The sequence below is a fragment of the Silene latifolia genome, unplaced genomic scaffold (genome assembly GCF_048544455.1).
Source record: "Silene latifolia isolate original U9 population unplaced genomic scaffold, ASM4854445v1 scaffold_427, whole genome shotgun sequence".
Classification (NCBI taxonomy): Eukaryota; Viridiplantae; Streptophyta; class Magnoliopsida; order Caryophyllales; family Caryophyllaceae; genus Silene; species Silene latifolia.
In genome coordinates this window covers 49,178-70,617 of record NW_027413348.1, presented here as the reverse complement: position 1 = coordinate 70,617, position 21,440 = coordinate 49,178, and the positions used below count along the sequence as shown (strand labels likewise).

The 21,440-nt window shown below is 36.6% G+C and overlaps 1 protein-coding gene across 1 annotated transcript; it reads left to right on the top strand.

Moving 5' to 3' along the window:
• The first annotated feature begins 16,331 nt into the window (after nucleotides 1–16,331).
• On the top strand, nucleotides 16,332–17,684 carry LOC141639529 (uncharacterized). Its single transcript, XM_074448638.1, has one exon. It carries the CDS (start codon nucleotides 16,332–16,334, stop codon nucleotides 17,682–17,684), a length of 1,353 nt encoding a protein of 450 aa, XP_074304739.1.
• Nucleotides 17,685–21,440: the final 3,756 nt, after the last annotated feature.

Here is a 21,440-nt window from a genome sequence, read left to right as displayed (position 1 = left end):
CTTCCTCTGAAACCGCCACCTCCGGCCACCCTCACGACCACCCACAACCACCACTCTACTCCCCTATCTTCCCTCGACCTAGATCTACCCAGAACAAGACCCAAACCAGCCCTATCACCCTCAAAACTCCTGCCCTAACCCGGTTCCCAAAACCCATAAAAACCCTTTTTGAAATGCTCGCTCAAAGCCCTTAATGGGGGGTCAACGGCAGCCCCTATGGTGGTCAAAGACGGATCAGATGTGGATCAAGGTCGGGACGAGTGAATGGTATAAAAATAATAAAATAAAGGCTAGTATAAGACGGTTTACCTTACGATCTCAAGGCGGAGGGACAAAAGGTGATCTTTCTCTTCCTTTCTCTCTTTCTCTCTTTTCTCTCTAATATTTGATGGAGGATTTTAGTGGATTGCAAATGGATAAGGTTGGGTGGATAGGGTACAAAGGGTATATATAGGTGGGGGTAGTATAGTACATGTATCTTATTATTATTATATTATTATATAATTATTAAATACGGAGTATTACACAACCTCTTTCATTTGTTTGATTAAACTAAATACTTAAATAAACCAAGTATCTAATCCCCGCCATCCTTGTGGATCGACCTCGATAAATACTACTTTTTATTGGGTTTTATAAATTGAGTTTGATACCGGAAATGACGATTAAAAAACCGGCTATCAGGAGCAGATTTGACAGTTACTTAGATTAGCTGAGTTGGGAGCTTATGGGAATGCGTGAGGACTCGGCCAGTCTACCTAGAAGTCTAGATCATATAATTTTATTATTCACTTTATTTAATTCCGCTGCGAGTTATAATTTATTTTATATTGAGTTTAGTTTGGTTAATTTGTAATAAACTGTTGGAATATGTGTCCTCCGACAATAATGCGATCACGACTGTTGATCATGATGATCACATGTTCAAATCTCATTATAAAGAATACAATTGGGAAGTAATATTGTTCTTCACAATCAACTGGTCAACATATATCGGTAATGATTGGTGACTAGAGTTTGACATTACTTGTCGTGCGGCGGTGGTGATCAGTTGACCCCCTAGGTCATACCTATAGGGCAACACTCTTAATTGATTATTTAATTAATCGTATAATGTTACGAGTTAATTAAATTACTTGAAAATTGACGGACGATTTTTGGAAGTAAAATTTACGTATCAAATTAAAATGTGATTATATGAGATACGGTCTGAGTAATTGAATCGTATCATTACTCGGATGAAATAATTGTTTAATGTAACAATTAAATTTGAATGAATTGTTATAAATACAATCGGTTGTAATTTATAAATGGTAAAATATTTTGGCACAAGTAATTATGAAATTACTAAGTCGATTTTTGTATGTGACGTATTTTTATTAATACGTTGATTTTTAATATGTTAAAAATACATAACAAATTTATATCACATATGACATGTGACATATTGACAATTGACAAAAATAATATGGAATCCATATTATCAAGTGGGCCGAAAATTAGAGGGTTTTAAGCTAATTATATGTTGATTGTAATTAGTGGAAGGCATGATGATTACACTAGTCACTAGCCATGCAAGCCTATTGTTCATTGTGAAGAACAATTTTTCCATGCATTGGCTCCCCTAAAGCCCTCCTCTTACACGGTTTTGAGAAGACAAAACCTATGATGGTTTTTCCATAATTTTTACCTAATAATATACAAAAGGTTGTAAAATATTTTTATTCATTCACTCATCCAAAATACAATTTCTAGAGAGAACAAAATCCTCCTCTTCTTCTGTCTAAAAACCGAAATATTTAAGAGTTTATAAATATTTTTGGTTCAATTTTCTACTAATTAATATTATACTAGTTCTTGTAATATTAATTAAATTAAGAGAAAGCTTTGGGTATTAATCCTAAGGAGAGATCCTATACTTGGATCTTTGTTCTTCCATAAGGGAAAGCTCAAGAACAAGAGAGAAAGGTGATCTCTCTTGTGCCCATTAAACCGAAATCACCAATGTAAGGACATGATTTCTCCTCTATTTTTATATTGTTTGCATGCATAAAATCCACATTTAATTTTATGACAAATTAATTTCGACATATATGAGTATGTTAGTATGTATATGAATCTACATTTCCTTCAATCGGTATCAAGAGCCACGGTTGTTTGCATGCAAATCGGTTAAAAGTTTTTCCGAGTTATAAGAATAACAAATAAAACTTGTAAAATTTGTGTTATTATGAGATATCACGAAATCAATCCTTGCATGTTAATATTTATGGTCCTAAAATGTTTTAGGATATTTTGGTTAATTTTTCGGATTTTTATTGTTCATAATTTACAATAATGGCATTTAAATGTGATTTTATGAGTAAAAATGTCATTTTTGGTCTAAAATTAGCTATACTTCGAATTTTCCATTGATTTTTGGATATGTTGTCACATATATTATTTTGAGATAACCTGTAAATTTTCATAATTTTTGGACTTGTTATGCTCGAAAAATGAATTTCTCATTATTAAATTCGGATTTAAGTGAAAAATAGGTTAATATGAGTTAAATTTCGAATCTGGTCATAGAAAATTAATATGTTGTCACATGAAATTTTACAAGATGTGTGTAAAATAATTGGCTATAAAGAAGTCTTTTTGCATGATTTATGGATTTTTGAAGAAAAATAGCATAAATAGTGACATTATTAGTGGAAAATTAATAAAAACATAATCTATGACTTAGGAAAAACGTCTAATGTTGCATTTTATTATCTTTTTCAGATCTAAAATTGAAAAGTTAATGAAAATAATTTTTCCATGTTTTTATGATTATTTTATTAAAAATCGATAAACCGCAACATTGTTTTTCCGGGAAAAATTTCGAAATTTTTAACCTAAGATTTTGAACATTATGAGTGTCATGGTAATTTTCCAGAATGTTCATAAGTTTAAATTTCAAATTTTGAATTTATTTGAAATTTTGTGGTTTATTTGAAGTTTATAGCTTATTTTTGTATTTTTTGGTCCATTTATGAACAATTTTATAAAATATGGGTTAATTATGGTCAAATTATTAGTGAAGACTATATTTTGAGTCCTAAGAGGTTAGGGTAATTAACTTATGCATAAATATGAGTTTATGTATTTTTGTGATTATAAAAATGTTGAAATCACGCAAATCCGTAAAAACCGAGTAATATACGATATTGGCTAATTAAAGGCGATTTAGCATAAAATTGAGCATGTTCATACATATTATAATGCTGCATTTTTCTTTATGATTGTCATAATTTTTATTTATGTAATTTTACTTAGTATGGCCTTAGATTTTAATTGGTATTTTCCGAAATGTATGGGAATATCGATTCGGTTGTAATTTTATTGTGATCTCGTATCACCGTTTTGTAATTTAATAGATTTATTTTTATTTTAGTTACAAATGTATAATAGGAAATTATGTAATTTTATTCATTCCGGAGTTCCAAAAGACGGATTTCTTCAAGAATGGCGATACATAAAGACGGTGTTACCTCGAGATGCGTGCCACAACCGAAGTTCAAGGGACCAATGGAGTTGGTTTCCGAATATGTAATAGTTAAATAGTTTTTCTATTTTAGGAAAGGCCATACTAGGATTTATTTATCTTTATGCTTGCATTTTATTTTATGTCACATGCATCGCTAAATCGCCATAACTAAACATGCATTGTTATTTTATCGAGTTTTTCGACCGTGTCAATTAAAATTATCGTAGTTCACCGCTTTAGTTCACTTAAAACGTGATAGATAATAAATTGACATGACCTCTCGCTAAAACAATTAATTCAGACATAGCCTTACCAAATAGTAGAAACCATGAAAACCTATTTCGCGAGGGAGTGCGCTCGGCCCCACTGGGGTACAAACCTTGTTACGTAGGGGAAGTGGGTGATGAATGTTAATCCACCGAATTCATGTTGATAAGGGATGTATCGGCCACACCGTGCCCAAGTTAATGTGGGTTTGTATCATGGACACATTTATTCGAAATTTGGATTGAACTCAACAAAAGTATTTGATAAGGGATGTATCGGCCCCACCGTGCCCTTGTCGATGTGTTTTGGGCTAAAGATAATTGTTAATGTAATATTATCGACCAAGAGTTCTAAAAGTAGAATCGATTAAACGTTAATCCACCGAGTTATATTGATAAAGGATGTATCGGCCCCACCGTGCCTAAGTCGATATGAATTTGGGTCTTGGAATCATTTATCTAGTTGGGTAGAGGTCACTAGAAAAATGCATAAAACTTGTTTAAATCATACATTTTTACGAGTATTATTAAAACGACAATTGTTTTACTCCCTATATTTTGTTTTGTAGACCACTTATTATTCATAACAAATGGCAACACCAACTCCTAATGCTACACCTCTCGCTAGTTCGTCTTGGCTCCGATCCTTTATGGATCGATGTAAACTTGAAAAGAATGGGTCAAATTTCTCCGAATGGGATGCCCAACTCAAATTAACCGCCGAAGGTGACGACAAGCTTCGTTACCTTACCGAGGCCTCTCCACCCGAACCCTCCACTAGGTCCACCGCGGCCACTAGGGAAGCATATGAGGCTTACCAAAAGGAGTCCGCCGCAATGAAAAATGTCTTAATATTTGCGATGGAGGCGGACCTCCAAAGGAGAGCCTTTAAAATGGGCAATGCTAATGAGATTTACTCCAAACTTGTGACCATGTTTTCACAAACTCCGCGGATCGTCCAATATGAGGCGGCCGCGGCATTCTTTGATCTCGACTTCAAAGAGGGCCAAAAGGTTAGCCCTCATGTGCTCAAACTCATGGAGCTTGTCGAGACCTTGAAAATTCAAAAGGTTGAAATCCCCAAAGAACTCATCGTAGATAGGATTCTACACTCCTTGTCCAAAGTCAAGGCATATGTGCAATTCCGGGTGAATTTCAACATGCAAGACAAGGATGTGTCTCTTGAGGAGTTGCACAAGTTACTTGTGCAAGCCGAGAGGGACATGGGGTTAAATGTGAACCCTCCCAAGGATGTGCTTAACATAAGCACTAAGAGTAAGGGGAAGTTCAAGAAGAATGGGAGAAAGGGCAAGAAGCAAGCTCCCACATTCACCAAAGCTAAGTCTTGTGAAGCTAGCACCTCAAAAGTCAAGAAGGGTCCTCTTGATAAATGCCATTATTGTAATGGCATGGGACATTGGAAAAGAAATTGTTCCAAATACCTTGGTGATATCAAAGCTGGAAAGATCACTCCAGTAGGTAAATGACTATCCTTCTTTTATGTTTCTAATTCAACTATGGTATTATGATGCAAAGTTGTGATAATGTATCTCCCTTTTATTGTAAATAGGGCCTCCACCAAGCAAAGACAAGGGAAAGGAAAAGCAAGCATGATAAACCATGGAGAAGCTATGGATAGCTTTTATGGAGCTTTGCTTTTCATTGTCTTACTTAATTTATGTTTTGAATCTTTAGAACTTTAAGTTTCTGTAACGCCCCGTAATTTCGGACCGTTAATATGTTTCGAAAATAATTTATTAATCAAATAAAATTTGATATTTAAGTATTTAAAGTAAAAATAATTCAAAGAAATATAATTTTATTATATTTTGAAGAAAAGTATTTATTTTGATAGTTTCGAGATGTTTAAAAATAGTTTAAACCGTGTAAAACTTTTTATTTCGAAATAAGGGCGTATCGGGGGGAAAATGACAATTCTTTTGAACATTGGGTAAACGAATTTGGAAATGGGTCGTATGAGTATTCAATTTTCTTGTAATCTCGTGTTTAAAAACTTTGGTCTTGTCGGAATTTGCATTTGACTTACGGTTTTAATTATTATCGAAACGAGTCAAAACCGACTCGAAAAATCCCGACTCAAACCCGCTCTTTCCTTTCTTTCTCTCCTTTCCCGCGGACACCTCTCCCCCTCCCTTCATTTTTCTGATTTTCTTTGTTCTTCATCCTCTAACATTTCCCCAAAATTAACAAAACACCATTTTATCACAAAATCAAGCTTAAAATCGTCACATCTCCCTCATTTCTACTCGGATTTTCACGAAATTTACATTTCCGGAATCCCCTCGTCGAGATCTACAACCTTGTATGTTTTACTTTTGGTTTTCTTGAAGTTGTTTTAAGACGAATTTTCGGTAATTTCGGTATTTATGTACTTATTATGGTGTTTTTATTGTTTATTTAGGTGAAGAATTGGAAGACGAGTTTGGGGACTCGTATATTGTCGAGGATAGCGGCTAGTTGTTGTTAGGGTTTGGGTTTAAGGTGCTAATTGCTCTTTTTCTAGCTTAAGGTAACATATTTCGAGTTACTCGACGAAAGATCGTCACATGCTTTGTTGTTTTTGGATGTTTTGTGATTTTTGGTTTGAGTAGAAATTTTCACATGTTAAAATTTGATGCATGCATGTTTAATTTATGCCTTTTGTTAGTTTAAGTTAACAAAGTTGAATTGGGAACGATTAATTAGTGTTCAGACGATGTTATAATGAACAAAAATGGAAAAAAGAGAGGTGTAGGGGGGCGGAAAGAGTTCGTTGAAGCCCGGCAAGTCCACGGCTGGCCCATGGCTGGCCCGGGTCGGCCCGTTGCTTGTTTCGCGGTTTTCCATGCATTGTTCGTCATTTTAGGTTCATTAATGATATAATTAGAATAAGTACCTTTGGTTAAACCTTTGAAATGAATAATGTTAGTAGTAAAGATAATAAGGTTGGTAAAAATTATGCTTATATTGATAATTATCACATGTTAGGATAGTTTATAAATTGAAATTGTAATTAATAGGCTCAAAATGAATTTTATAGTGATAAGTGTAATGTTTTGATGATTGTGCCGAAAACTGAGCCTTGGTTCCTTTGACTGATTCGATGTCAGTTAATTGAGTGATTGGTCAGCCGCAATTTAACCTGCACTCGCAGGGGGTTGCGGGTAAAAATTCGGTTGAATGAATTAGATAATCGGCCTTTTTCTTGCTTTAGGCCATTTATTATATCTCTATTGCACATGTGTAGTTAGTTGAATTTAAGTAGTTTCTTATATTGTAAAAACGGCCCTAGATTCCCCGAAGCCTTTAATATGGTTAATATTGTTAGAATTGGAAATTGGTATTGAGGATTCTTTGGTTTATCTATTTGAATAGACATTTATATAGCCTTTCACATGATAGAATGTTAGCATTTAGGTTGGTAAGTTGGACTTTTTGTCCTCTTATGGTTAAGTGAGTGTCTTACTTGTCTTGTGTGGTGTGGGCTAAAGTATTCAAGTCAGGGACTAGTCGGGACTAGGTCCTAGGTGAGTATTTCGGCCTTCATCATAGATAGGTCTTTATAGTCTCTGACGAGTATATGTTCACTGCTTAATAGCCTTTGTGTTCCTGACTAGTGGATTTATATCCAAGTTGGGGCATGACCTCGTTACTTATTTTGATAGTAAGTGGTCAGCTTAAGTACTAGCCAACCCTTTGGTGGATTCCTTAGGGTACTCACTTTGTTTTAGAAAAATTGTGGGTCTTGGGTGCGGTGGTGTGTATCCGCATGTCTAGGTCTGCGCAGATTTTAGGCTAGGGTTGTGTTGTGTCTTGGCCATGTTTTATTAATATTAACCGCCGAGCCAAGATACCGGTTCGATTACCTTCCCTACCTCGTGGTATAGACTCGATTCTGAGTGACTATTGACGGTACTAAGAACTTATGCCTGTCTTTGATATATTGCCCTTTCTTGTTTGATGATTCTATGAATCATAGAAGGTGAGATGCAAGCCGGCTATGGTTGATAGAGTTTGGATTACTACTTGTTATATTTTTCACATGATAGTTTAAATTAGTCAATTTAGCATTCATATGTTAGGATACTTGGAAATTAGATTAATTATCATATAGTTTACATGTTTTACTACATGTTACATTAATTATGACGATTCGTGGCTGGGAGGACTCGAAGTTACTCCCCACTGAATTGTGGCTTTCGTGTTTGTATAAAATGCGATTGACAGGTACTTGATGCTTAGTTGGGGTCACAGACGAGCTAGTGAGCAAGGAACCTTGGACCTAGTTTGGCTTTCCTTTGTAGAAACCTTTTATCTTTTGGTTATGTATATAACCTTTTATCTTTTGGTTTTGTATATAATTTGAAGGGACATATGTCTCCCTTTTCTATTTTGGGTTTGTATCATTACATTTTCTTATCGTTAGCTATGCATGTAAATTAGTTCGTTAGCATTGCAGGTTTTGGCACCCGCCTCTTGGGACATGTTGGAAATGTTGTGATTGGTTTAGAAATTTTTTTGAAATTAGAGGTTTTTATATAGTTGGACCAATTACAAACATATCCTACCAGTTTTTCCGTAGATTTTAGGTGTTAATTTATCGCGTTATTCAAGGGTGTCACAGTTTCCGTGTTCGACATGGAAAAGTATTTTGGATAATGGTTTGTATTTTGGATGATGGTGACTTGGTTTGCAACCCAAGTCACCCGTTTTATCATTTATCCTTTCATGTTCTAAAATTCATCTTTAAATGCTTGCACTTTGAAACATAAAGATTAGTCACTTAAAGTGATCAAATAGACAAATATAATGACAGGTTTCATTATATGTCCACATGCTTAAGGCTTGTGTATGATCATTTATGAAGCGATTTTGAGTCTATGAACTCTCTTAAAGGAATGTCAACCACCAAGTACACATATGAAATCAATAACTATTAGTCTATCTATGAGATAGTTCTCCTTATACTTCAACATCATTAATTTGTGTCTCATATGCTATCTTTGAATGTTTAGTGTATTTATTCTAAAGATAGAGTGGGAGAAAAATGAGGACACAACACACAAGGCAAGATAAAATTGTGTACACACAAGGCAAGATAAAATTGTGTACTTGTGTATATGAAGATCTACGCAAGAGAGAATGATTAGAATGAAGGTATATTTATTCTTATAACTTATGCCGAATAGATGAGATCTATGTTCTCAAGTTAGTTCTATATGACTAAAGAGACCAAGTGTAGTAATCATAAGAGAATGTTCTCAAGATAACTACACGAGGAGACCAAAAGAAAGTTTTGGAAGAAAAATGACTAATGTAAAGTCTTAACAAGTTTTTGACTAAGTTTATGAAACATTTGACCAATAGTTTCAACCTTGAGATTTACTTAAGAGCCTAAATGAATCAAAGTTACATACTAGTTATGATCGAGTTGCAAAGATTGATATACCGATATCTTCAACGACCAAAGTTTTAACCACGCAAATGTCATTGCTTAACCTCGCTATAAAATGGTTAAACCTCCTTCCAAAAGGGTATTTGCGAAGGACGTATTCTAGATATTGTTTATATTTGAATAATGACATTACTACACATCATTATGACATGAGTGTGTTGGAGATTTAAAATATCTTTCCGTAAGGTTAAGATGAGACCACTTCAAAATAGGTATTTTGAAGGGATATGATGGGAACATATATGGTTTTATCCTAATAACTTGGCAATGCAATTTATATTTAAATTCGTGAATAAATTTCGATTGAGAAGTCAATTTCGAAATGTGTAGAATTGAGTGGGAGTTAGGAAATTCTCATGTGAAGACATGGAATTTAGTGGGAGCTATCATCCTTTGAATATTTACGACTCATCACTCATTAAAGAATGACGAGCTAATACCTTCTTTCATAAAGAAGCATTTGAGTTTCCAATTCTGGATGAAAATGGACAATGATGAATCCAATTACATCAAGGAATGTTGGATTAGTATTAAGAGATACACATCGTATCAACATACACATAGGTTATTCATATGAATGAAAATGGGATTACCATTAGCAGTCATGGTAGTTCATTGAACCTGAGAACGGTTGATCTCATGATTATTAGTTACTAATGTTTCCGCCATTAGAATTATCATGCACATGTCCAATTACGAATCATATGCATAAGAGCATGATGATTGATTTGTAAGCCATAATAGAAACGTCATGAATTCTCAAGTAGAATCTGATGAGCGATTTCAGTGTTTGACGGAATGTTCCATTGTGTGTTAAGAGGTTGCACATATTGTAGAAAATCCGAGCACATATGAGGATTTATGAGAATCCCAAATCTTTCAAGCCTAGAAAGAGAAATAAGAAGTTTTTGGAAAGATGCTTAGTTGAATAAGAAGTTATTCAAAAATTAATCTTTCCTAGTTAAGCCAGGACTTGTGAGAAGTGCCAAGCTGATAATCTTGTCAATTGTTACAAGATTCTACAAAACATATACCTAGTGCATTGTGTGTAGATGGAATACTTGATCAGTACAAGTTATATCATTCATCACAAATTCGTTCGTTATATGATAGTCGATAAGAAAGCTCTTTCAAGTTAAAGAACCGAAACCAAGGTCGGGAACCTTGATGTGTACTTGGTAAGATTCATGCTATGAGAGAGAACATGAATGTCAAGGAAATTGCAAGTGTAAGAAGTTTGAACACATGGATACATGGCATGTTAAACTTCTATTGCAATCGATAAGTGTTTACACTTACGATATACATCACAAGGTTGTAATATGATATTGACTACCCGAGTGTGATGTCGACATTTGTCGTTTGAGTTATTATTAACTCACCTTGTACATTGTTATATCCAAACGGGTTGTAGAGACAATTGAACCCCGTTAAAGTGAACATGGATTAACATTGTAATTGCCCATAGTTACTTATATGAGGTGACGTCTCGAAGTGACTAGAGTGTGATGCGATTGATGGCAAGTTCAAGTGCCATAGAGTCATGTGAGATGACTAGTCGATCACATAGGCAGACTGTTAAGAACATTTTATCGGGCCTAATGACCGCTTATAGAGTTCTGGCAAATTTATAAAGCCTGGTCGTGGCGAGAGCTACTATAGTATTCGAATGAGTCGATTCTTTTGACTAAAGACTATTCTCCTAAGATGGCACAGTTTCAGATTAACTTTGATTTGTGTTACTACGACCTTCGTAAATGGGGTCAAATGGGCATATTTTGGGTTATGATGGCTGTGGCTAGTCGAAGGGAATGAGTGCGATAGGAATTGTCCATCCCTAGTCAGGGTTATAACAATATCTCAGGGCCACTCGAGGAGTAATGAACTGGAAATGCGTGGCCACGCTCGGAAAGTATCTATGATAGATAAGTCCGGTCAATCAGTTATTCTCCAGATCGAGGAAACCACTCTCGATATGATCACTTGCAAGTACGACCTGAAAGACACCTTGCATTGAGTGGGAGATAATAATAGGACAAGAGAATTGGTGACGCACACTTGTCGAGGACAAGTGGGAGATTGTTGGAATATGTGTCCTCCGACAATAATGCGATCACGATCATGATCATGATGATCACATGTTCAAATCTCATTATAAAGAATACAATTGGGAAGTAATATTGTTATTGTCAACTGGTCAACATATATCGGTAATGATTGGGTGACTAGAGTTTGACATTACTGTCGTGCGATTTGGCAGGTGATCGATTGACCCCTAGGTCATACCTATAGGGCAACACTCTTAATTGATTATTTAATTAATCGTATAATGTTACGAGTTAATTAAATTACTTGAAAATTGACGGACGATTTTTGGAAGTAAAATTTACGTATCAAATTAAAATGTGATTATATGAGATACTGGTCGAGTAATTGAATCGTATCATTACTCGGATGAAATAATTGTTTAATGTAACAATTAAATTTGAATGAATTGTTATAAATACAATCGGTTGTAATTTATAAATGGTAAAATATTTTGGCACAAGTAATTATGAAATTACTAAGTCGATTTTTTTATGTGACGTATTTTTATTAATACGTTGATTTTTAATATGTTAAAAATACATAACAAATTTATATCACATATGACATGTGACATATTGACAATTGACAAAAATAATATGGAATCCATATTATCAAGTAGGCCGAAAATTAGAGGGTTTTAAGCTAATTATATGTTGATTGTAATTAGTGGAAGGCATGATGATTACACTAGTCACTAGCCATGCAAGCCTATTGTTCATTGTGAAGAACAATTTTTCCATGCACTGGCTCCCCTAAAGCCCTCCTCTTACACGGTTTTGAGAAGACAAAACCTATGATGGTTTTTCCATAATTTTTACCTAATAATATACAAAAGGTTGTAAAATATTTTTATTCATTCACTCATCCAAAATACAATATCTAGAGAGAACAAAATCCTCCTCTTCTTCTCTCTAAAAACCGAAATATTTAAGAGTTTATAAATATTTTTGGTTCAATTTTCTACTAATTAATATTATACTAGTTCTTGTAATATTAATTAAATTAAGAGAAAGCTTTGGGTATTAATCCTAAGGAGAGATCCTATACTTGGATCTTTGTTCTTCCATAAGGGAAAGCTCAAGAACAAGAGAGAAAGGTGATCTCTCTTGTGCCCATTAAACCGAAATCACCAATGTAAGGACATGATTTCTCCTCTATTTTTATATTGTTTGCATGCATAAAATCCACATTTAATTTTATGACAAATTAATTTCGACATATATGAGTATGTTAGTATGTATATGAATCTACATTTCCTTCATAAACATGTAATCACAAGATTTTATCTAAAGTACTTTGGTTTGTTGTACTTTGTTATTCACTGTCTCAGGAAACCGAGATGATAACGCTCTTATTTACTTGGGAGGCCTAGCTAAAGGCTCCTGAATAAATGGGGGTGTTACAGTAAGTTCGTCTTGCCCACAGCTTCATTCGGCATTGTTGTGGCTAATATCCCTACAGGAAAAACATGTCCGTCAATGTCTAAACTCCCTCTGAACTTGGACTCCTCACTATCATGTGACGTTCCAAAACAAGGTAGTCTGGCCGCGCTATTAAGAGATCGAAGTTGCACTATTGATCTCGGATGAGGCCTCTATGGCTAGGAAGGAAAGTGTTGAAGCCTTGGACGCATTGCTCTGTGACCTATGCGATCAAAATCTACTCTTCAGAGGTAAGTTGATAGTGTTTGGGGGAGATTTCCGCCAAATACTCCCAGTTGTACCTCAGAATTACAATAGAGAAGTTGTTGACTACAGCTTAGCGGCTTCAAAGCTTTGACCACAACTTACCAGATTCACACTATCAGAAAACATTCGGGCCAGGGAGGACCCGCCATTCTCTTCGTTTTTGCTAGCTGATGCGGGAGCATTGCTCGATAGTGAAAATGAAGTTCTTATTAGTCGAAATGCGGCCCAAATCGTGGAGGGATTCAAGTTTCGCTCGAGTTGTGTGACGATGTTGAAATGGGCTGGTACCGAAGAGGCGTGGGCTGAAAACACGGTTACTAAATAACCGAATGTCGGGCTTGTGTTCGGGTATTGGTAGTTGGTGTTAGATTTTATTAGTTATTAATTTATCTTAAAATAAAAGATATTATTCTTAACTTATTATCTAAGATAAGAGATAATATCAGATTTTATTTAGTTATTTGATTCTTATCTTTTTCTCCAAGATAGCTTGGAGGAGGAGTTAGTATAAATAGAGCCTCATGTAAACCCTATTTTTCAAATTATGAGTTTTAATAAAAAGTTTACATTTGTGAGCTAACCCTAATTAATCTTGCGAGGTTGTTAGTTTTGTTTCTTCGTTGCGAGGCTGAAAGTTATAGTAGATTGAGCTATAACCTTGCGAGGTTAGAACGAAATCCACTATCCTATCCGGTTACTTTGTTCCAATTCACGCATATCATTCAATCCAATTCTTCATTCCCAATCAATTACACGAAAATCCACATACAAAAATCAGATTTCTTCGTAAGTTTCAAGATTTTCAATTCGCTTAAGTTATAGCTCCTGCTGTAACTTTGCAAACCCTAATTCGTTTGTTCAAAACCCACGACTTCTATATCAAATTGGTATCAGAGCCTAGGTTTTTTATTTATTTCCTAATAAATCAGTCATGGGAAGTCATGGCTATCGGATATGATGCCGAATATAGCGACGGAGCAGCAAAACCATGGAAGGATGACATGGATGCAATGAGAGCATAAATTGGCCAGATCTCATTGTAAGTGAACATTTTTATTGGCCAAAGATGATTAAGGATGTTCAAGAAATTGTGGCTAAGTGTGTCGTGTGTCAAAAAGCGAAGAGTTCATTTGCTAAAGGGCTGTACACGCCATTACCAGTTCCGAAACAGCCTTGGAGCGAGGTGAGTATGGATTTTATACTCGAATTGCCTAGAACGCGGCGTGGTAAAGACTCTATAATGGTGGTTGTTGATCGGTTTTCGAAGATGGCTCATTTCATTCCTTGTCATAAAACCGATGATGCTACTAGCGTTGCTGATCTGTATTACAAAGAGGTGGTTCGTTTACATGAGATTCCACTTACCATTGTATCGGATCGAGATGTAAAGTTTCTTAGTTATTTCTGGAAAACGTTATGGCGTTTGATAGGAACTAAGTTACTTTACAGTACTTCTCACCATCCACAAACAGATGGTCGATTTAAGTAACTAATCGCACTCTTGGAAGTTTGTTGAGAGGATTAGTTAGCAAGAGCACAAAGGATTGGGATGTTAAACTCGCACATGCCGAGTTTGCTTACAATCGAACTCCATCTGTTACTACTGGGAGAGCCCCATTCGAAATTGTGTACGGAGTCAATCCATTTCTGCCTATTTACTTGGTTCCAATCCCAAAGAAAGATCTCATGAGTTTCGAAGCAAAAGATAGACAAGCGACATTTCTTCGTACTTGTGAGCAGGTGAGAGCTCAAATTAAGAAGGCAAATGCAAAGTATAAGGAGAAAGCAAATAAGCATCGCAAGCAGCCCGTGTTTAAGGTAGGAGATCATGTGTGCCAACACTTGAGAAAAGAACGATTTCCATCGAAGCGGAAGAATAAGCTTATGCCGAGAGTTGATGGTCCGTTCAAGGTTTTAGAATGTTATGGTTCAAATGCTTATAAACTTGAGTTACCAAGCGAGTATAGAGGTGTGAGTGCTACTTTCAACGTGGGAGACTTGTCGCCGTATCTGGATGACGACAATTTGAGGCCAAATTTTCAAAAACAAGGAGAGAATGATGCGGGAGCATTGCTCGATAGTGAAAATAAAGTTCTTATTAGTCGAAATGCGGCCCAAATCGTGGAGGGATTCAAGTTTGGCTCGAGTTGTGTGACGATGTTGAAATGGGCTGGTACCGAAGAGGCGTGGGCTGAAAACACGGTTACTAAATAATCGAATGCCGGGCTTGTGTTCGGGTATTGGTAGCTGGTGTTAGATTTTATTAGTTATTAATTTATCTTAAAATAAAAGATATTATTCTTAGCTTATTATCTAAGATAAGAGATAATATCAGATTTTATTTAGTTATTTGATTCTTATCTTTTTCCCCAAGATAGCTTGGAGGAGGAGTTAGTATAAATAGGGCCTCATGTAAACCCTATTTTTCAGATTATGAGATTTAATAAAAAGTTTACATTTGTGAGCTAACCCTAATTAATCTTGTGAGGTTGTTAGTTTTCTTTCTTCGTTGTGAGGCTGAAAGTTATAGTAGATTGAGCTATAACCTTGCGAGGTTAGAACGAAATCCACTATCCTATCCGGTTACTTTGTTCCAATTCACGCATATCATTCAATCCAACTCTTCGTTCCCAATCAATTACACGAAAATCCACATACAAAAATCAGATTTTTTCGTAAGTTTTAAGATTTTCAATTCGTTTAAGTTATAGCTCTTGCTGTAACTTTGCAAACCCTAATTCGTTCATTCAAAACCCACGACTTCTATATCAAATTGGTATCAGAGCCTAAGTTTTTGATTTATTTCCTAATAAATCAGTCTTGGGAAGTCATGGCTATCGGAGATGATGCCGAATATAGCGACGGAGCAGCAAAACCATAGAAGGACGACATGGATGCAATGAGAGCAGAAATTGGCCAGATCTCATATATTGTGAAGAAGATAGCCAATTTTTGAATAAGTAAAAGAAGCGAACGAGGTGATTCGGACACCAAACCGAATCTGAAGAAGAAGAACGTCCAAAGGAGAAAAACAAAAACAAAAACGATGATGATAAAGGCCTTAAACTCGACATACCCGAGTTTGATGGAGATCTAGATGATGCAAAGTTTCTAGATTGGATTCGTCAAGCAGAGAGAATATTCGATTACAAAGACTACGATGAGCATAGGCAATTTAAGGTTGCTACCTTAAAATTAACTAAGTATGCATCTTTGTGGTACGAAAATCTGAAAAAGCAACGAAAAAGGGACAGAAAACCTAAAATCGAGACTTGGGAAAAATTGAAGAAACATTTGATGAAGCGGTTTTACGCTTAGGGACTATGAAAGCGGACAACTATTTAAAGCTAACATCTTTAGCACAAGAAGGTTTGAACGTTGCTGATTATGTGAAAGAATTTGAGAAGTTGAGCATTGTTTGCGATTTGGAAGAGAAAGAAGAATTGAGGACAACACGATTTATTCGAGGCCTCAATCCAACGCTTCAACAACGGGTAGAAATCCAGAATTACGATGGATTTGATGATTTTTTCAAGTTGGCTCTTAAATTCGAAAAGCAAGATAAGGGCAAGAAATCCTATTCTCGTGATTATTCAAAGGGTTCGAATTCTTATTCGAAACCAACAGGTACCACGTCTAGTAGCAAGGAGACACGCAAAGAAGACCCAAAAGACAAGGGCAAGGGTACGGCGGTTGAAACAAAGGATGCGAGATTGAGGAGGTGTTTTAAGTGCCAGGGATATGGGCACATTGCCAACGAATGTCCGCAAAAGCGAGCCCTAACGATTCAAAAATTGGTGGACTTAATCCCAAATTTTGTACTCCCCGAACTAGAATCGAGTTCAGCTGTGCAAGAAGAGGAAAATAGCAATGGAGAGGTGCATATTGTTGATCCTTATAGTGATGAGAAAAAAGAGGTATTGGTAATCCGAAGTCTCCACACCGAGGCTGCTCACGTTGAGGAGGAACAAAGGGAACGATTGTTTCACTCTCGTTGTAAGGTAAACAATCAGCTTTGCAATCTTATTGTTGATAGCGGTTCTTGCACTAATGTCGTATCTAGGGAACTTGTTGACAATCTGAAATTGCCTACTAAAAATCACCCTAAACTGTATAAATTGCATTGGCTTGATGGGAATAACGGGATCTTAGTTAAGAAACAGGCCTTAGTTTCTTTGAAATTAGGACCGTATGAAGATGAAATATTATGTGACGTGATTCCAATGAATGCTTGTCATATATTGTTGGGAAGGCCGTGGCAATTTGATCATAGGGTTGAGCATGATGGCAGGGGTAATGTTTATATCGTGACTAAAGGAAAAGCTAAATACCATCTTAAACCATTGTCACCGAGTAAACGAAATAAACCCGCTGCAAAAGAGAGCTTGTTGTTAGATGCAAGTGCAATAGAGGAGGTCCTTGCTCAAGGAGAACGAGCATATGTGCTGGTTGTCCGAGACTTGGAGTCCGTTGGTGAAAGTAACCGCCAAGGAGTGCAGAGGTTACTTGACGATTTCATGGATGTGTTTCCCGAGGAGTTACCATATGGGTTACCTCCATTGCGAGGAATTAAACATCGCATTGACTTGATTCCCGGAGCTGCTTTACCTAATAAACCAGCTTGTCGGTGTAATCCCGAGGAAGCTAAAGAATTACAAAGGCAAGTACAGAACTAATTGATCGAGGGTATGTGCAAGAGAGCTTGAGTCCATGTGCAGTACCAGCGTTATTAGTGTCAAAAAAGGAGGGAACTTGGCGAATGTGTATTGACAGTAGGGCGGTGAACAACATTACAATCAAATACCGCTTTCCTATGCCAAGGCTTGATGATATGTTGGACGAACTTTCTGGTTCGTGTGTTTTCTCTAAACTGGATTTAAGGAGTGGTTATCATCAAATGAGGATTCGGGAGGGGGATGAATGGAAAACCGCTTTTAAAACGAAACATGGGTTATATGAATGGCTCGTAATGCCATTTGGCCTATGTAACGCTCCTAGCTCTTTTATGAGGCTTATGAATGAAGTGTTAAGAGCTTTCCTTAACAAGTTCGTGGTTGTATATCTCGATGACATTCTGATTTATAGCAAGAATAAAGAAGAGCACAAGCAACATCTTAGAGCTGTATTCGAAGTTATGCGAAAACATAAACTATTTGGCAAGCTTGAGAAGTGCATATTTATGGTGCCGAGTGTGGTGTTTCTTGGCTATATTGTTGGTAAAGATGGTGTGAGTATGGACCCATCTAAGATCGACGCAATTCAGGCCTGGCCGGTTCCTAAATCGACTACAGAGGTGCGAAGTTTCCATGGATTAGCATCATTCTATAGGCGATTCATTCAAGGGTTCAGTTCCATCATGGCCCCAATTACAGAACTGACCAAAAAAGGAGAGTTCGTGTGGACTACTAGCGCCCAAAAGGCGTTTGAAGAAGTAAAGAGTAAGTTGTGTTCCGGGCCTATTTTAGCACTTCCTGATTTCGACAAGTTGTTTGAGGTCGAATGTGATGTGAGTGGCGTTGGAATTGGTGCTGTATTGGTATAAGAAAAAAGGTCGATTGCATATTTCAGTGAGAAGCTAGGTGGAGCAAGGTTGAACTACTCAACTTACGATAAAGAATTATATGCCATTGTTAGAGCATTAGACCATTGGAGTCACTATTTGCGACCGAAGCCGTTTGTGTTACATTCTGATCACGAGGCTCTTAAGCATATACATGGACAGCAAAAGTTAAATCAAAGGCACACTAAATGGGTCGAGTTTCTGCAATCTTTTACTTTCTCATCAAAGTATAAGACGGGAAGTTCGAATGTTGTAGCTGATGCACTTTCTAGGGGGCATTGTTTGTTGGTTGAGCTCGATGCAAGATTGTTGGGTTTCGAGCATATTAAGGAGTTGTACAATGCTGATCCGTCTTTTGCTAAAGAATTAATTGAGCCTACTGGAGCTTATACAGTGCAAGATGGGTTTTTATTCAAGGGAAATCGACTTTGCATTCCACAAAGTTCGATTCAGGAATTACTTGTTCACGAAGCTCATGAAGGAGCAATAGCTGGTCACTTTGGTTTTAATAAAACTTACGACATTGTAAGTGAACATTTTTATTGGCCAAAGATGGTTAAGGATGTTCAAGAAATTGTGGCTAAGTGTGTCGTGTGTCAAAAAGCGAAGAGTTCATTTGCTAAAGGGTTATACACGCCATTACCAGTTCCGAAACAGCCTTGGAGCCAGGTGAGTATGGATTTTATACTCGAATTGCCTAGAACGCAGCGTGGTAAAGACTCTATAATGATGGTTGTTGATCGGTTTTCGAAGATGGCTCATTTCATTCCTTGTCATAAAACCGATGATGCTACTAGCGTTGCTGATATGTATTACAAAGAGGTGGTTCGTTTACATGGGATTCCACTTATCATTGTATCGGATCGAGATGTAAAGTTTCTAAGTTATTTCTGGAAAACGTTATGGCGTTTGATAGGAACTAAGTTACTTTTCAGTACTTCTCACCATCCACAAACAGATGGTCAGACGGAAGTAACTAATCGCACTCTTGGAAGTTTGTTGAGAGGATTAGTTAGCAAGAGCACAAAGGATTGGGATGTTAAACTCGCACATGCCGAGTTTGCTTACAATCGAACTCCATCTGTTACTACTGGGAGAGCCCCATTCGAAATTGTGTACGGAGTCAATCCATTTCTGCCTATTTACTTGGTTCCAATCCCAAAGAAAGATCTCATGAGTTTCGAAGCAAAAGATAGACAAGCGACATTTCTTCGTACTTGTGAGCAGGTGAGAGCTCAAATTGAGAAGGCAAATGCAAAGTATAAGGAGAAAGCAAATAAGCATCGCAAGCAGCCCGTGTTTAAGGTAGGAGATCATGTGTGGCAACACTTGAGAAAAGAACGATTTCCATCGAAGCGGAAGAATAAGCTTATGCCGAGAGCTGATGGTCCGTTCAAGGTTTTGGAATGTTATGGTTCAAATGCTTATAAACTTGAGTTACCAAGCGAGTATAGAGGTGTGAGTGCTACTTTCAACGTGGGAGACTTGTCGCCGTATCTGGATGACGACAATTTGAGGCCAAATTTTCAAAAAGAAGGAGAGAATGATGCGGGAGCATTGCTCGATAGTGAAAATAAAGTTCTTATTAGTCGAAATGCGGCCCAAATCGTGGAGGGATTCAAGTTTGGCTCGAGTTGTGTGACGATGTTGAAATGGGCTGGTACCGAAGAGGCGTGGGCTGAAAACACGGTTACTAAATAACCGAATGCTGGGCTTGTGTTCGGGTATTGGTAGCTGGTGTTAGATTTTATTAGTTATTAATTTATCTTAAAATAAAATATATTATTCTTAGCTTATTATCTAAGATAAGAGATAATATCAGATTTTATTTAGTTATTTGATTCTTATCTTTTTCCCCAAGATAGCTTGGAGGAGGAGTTAGTATAAATAGGGCCTCATGTAAACCCTATTTTTCAGATTATGAGTTTTAATAAAAAGTTTACATTTGTGAGCTAACCCTAATTAATCTTGCGAGGTTGTTAGTTTTCTTTCTTCGTTGCGAGGCTGAAAGTTATAGTAAATTGAGCTATAACCTTGCGAGGTTAGAACGAAATCCACTATCCTATCCGGTTACTTTGTTCCAATTCACGCATATCATTCAATCCAATTCTTCGTTCCCAATCAATTACACGAAAATCCACATACAAAAATCTGATTTTTTCGTAAGTTTCAAGATTTTCAATTCGTTTAAGTTATAGCTCCTGCTGTAACTTTGCAAACCCTAATTCGTTCGTTCAAAACCCACGACTTCTATATCACTAGCCCTGGGGAACGGCGAACTCCAAACTGAATAAAATGAATACGTACAATTGCCTGAGGAAATTGTGAGATGCCAGGATGAGGAGAATCTCGACCTAATTACCGCAATCACAGAGCTAGCCTTTCCAAAGGATGAACTTCAAAGCTACAAACCTGGAATTTTCAAGACTCGAGCCATACTAACTCCAATTAATGTAGATGTTGACGCAATCAATTCTATCTTAATAGAGTAGTTTCCAGGTGAGGCTACTACATACAAAAGCTACGACAGTGTCTTGGATGACAAGTGCAATATATATCCGACTGAGTTTATAAACAAACTCTCTTCAGGTGGTATGAGCCATCACGAGCTTATCTTAAAACACAATAGCCCAGTGATTTTGCTAAGGAATCTATTGCCATCCTCTGGCTTGTGTAACGGGTATTTGCAAAAATTTCAGCCCAAACTTGATAGAGTGCGTGATAACATATGGAGACCATGCAGGTGAACATGTGTTCATACCATGTATACATTTACGACCACCATCTTCTGCAAACTATCTGTTCCAATTCCAGCGCATGTAGTTCCCTATTAAACTGAGTTTTGCCATGACTATAAACAAATCTCAAGGGC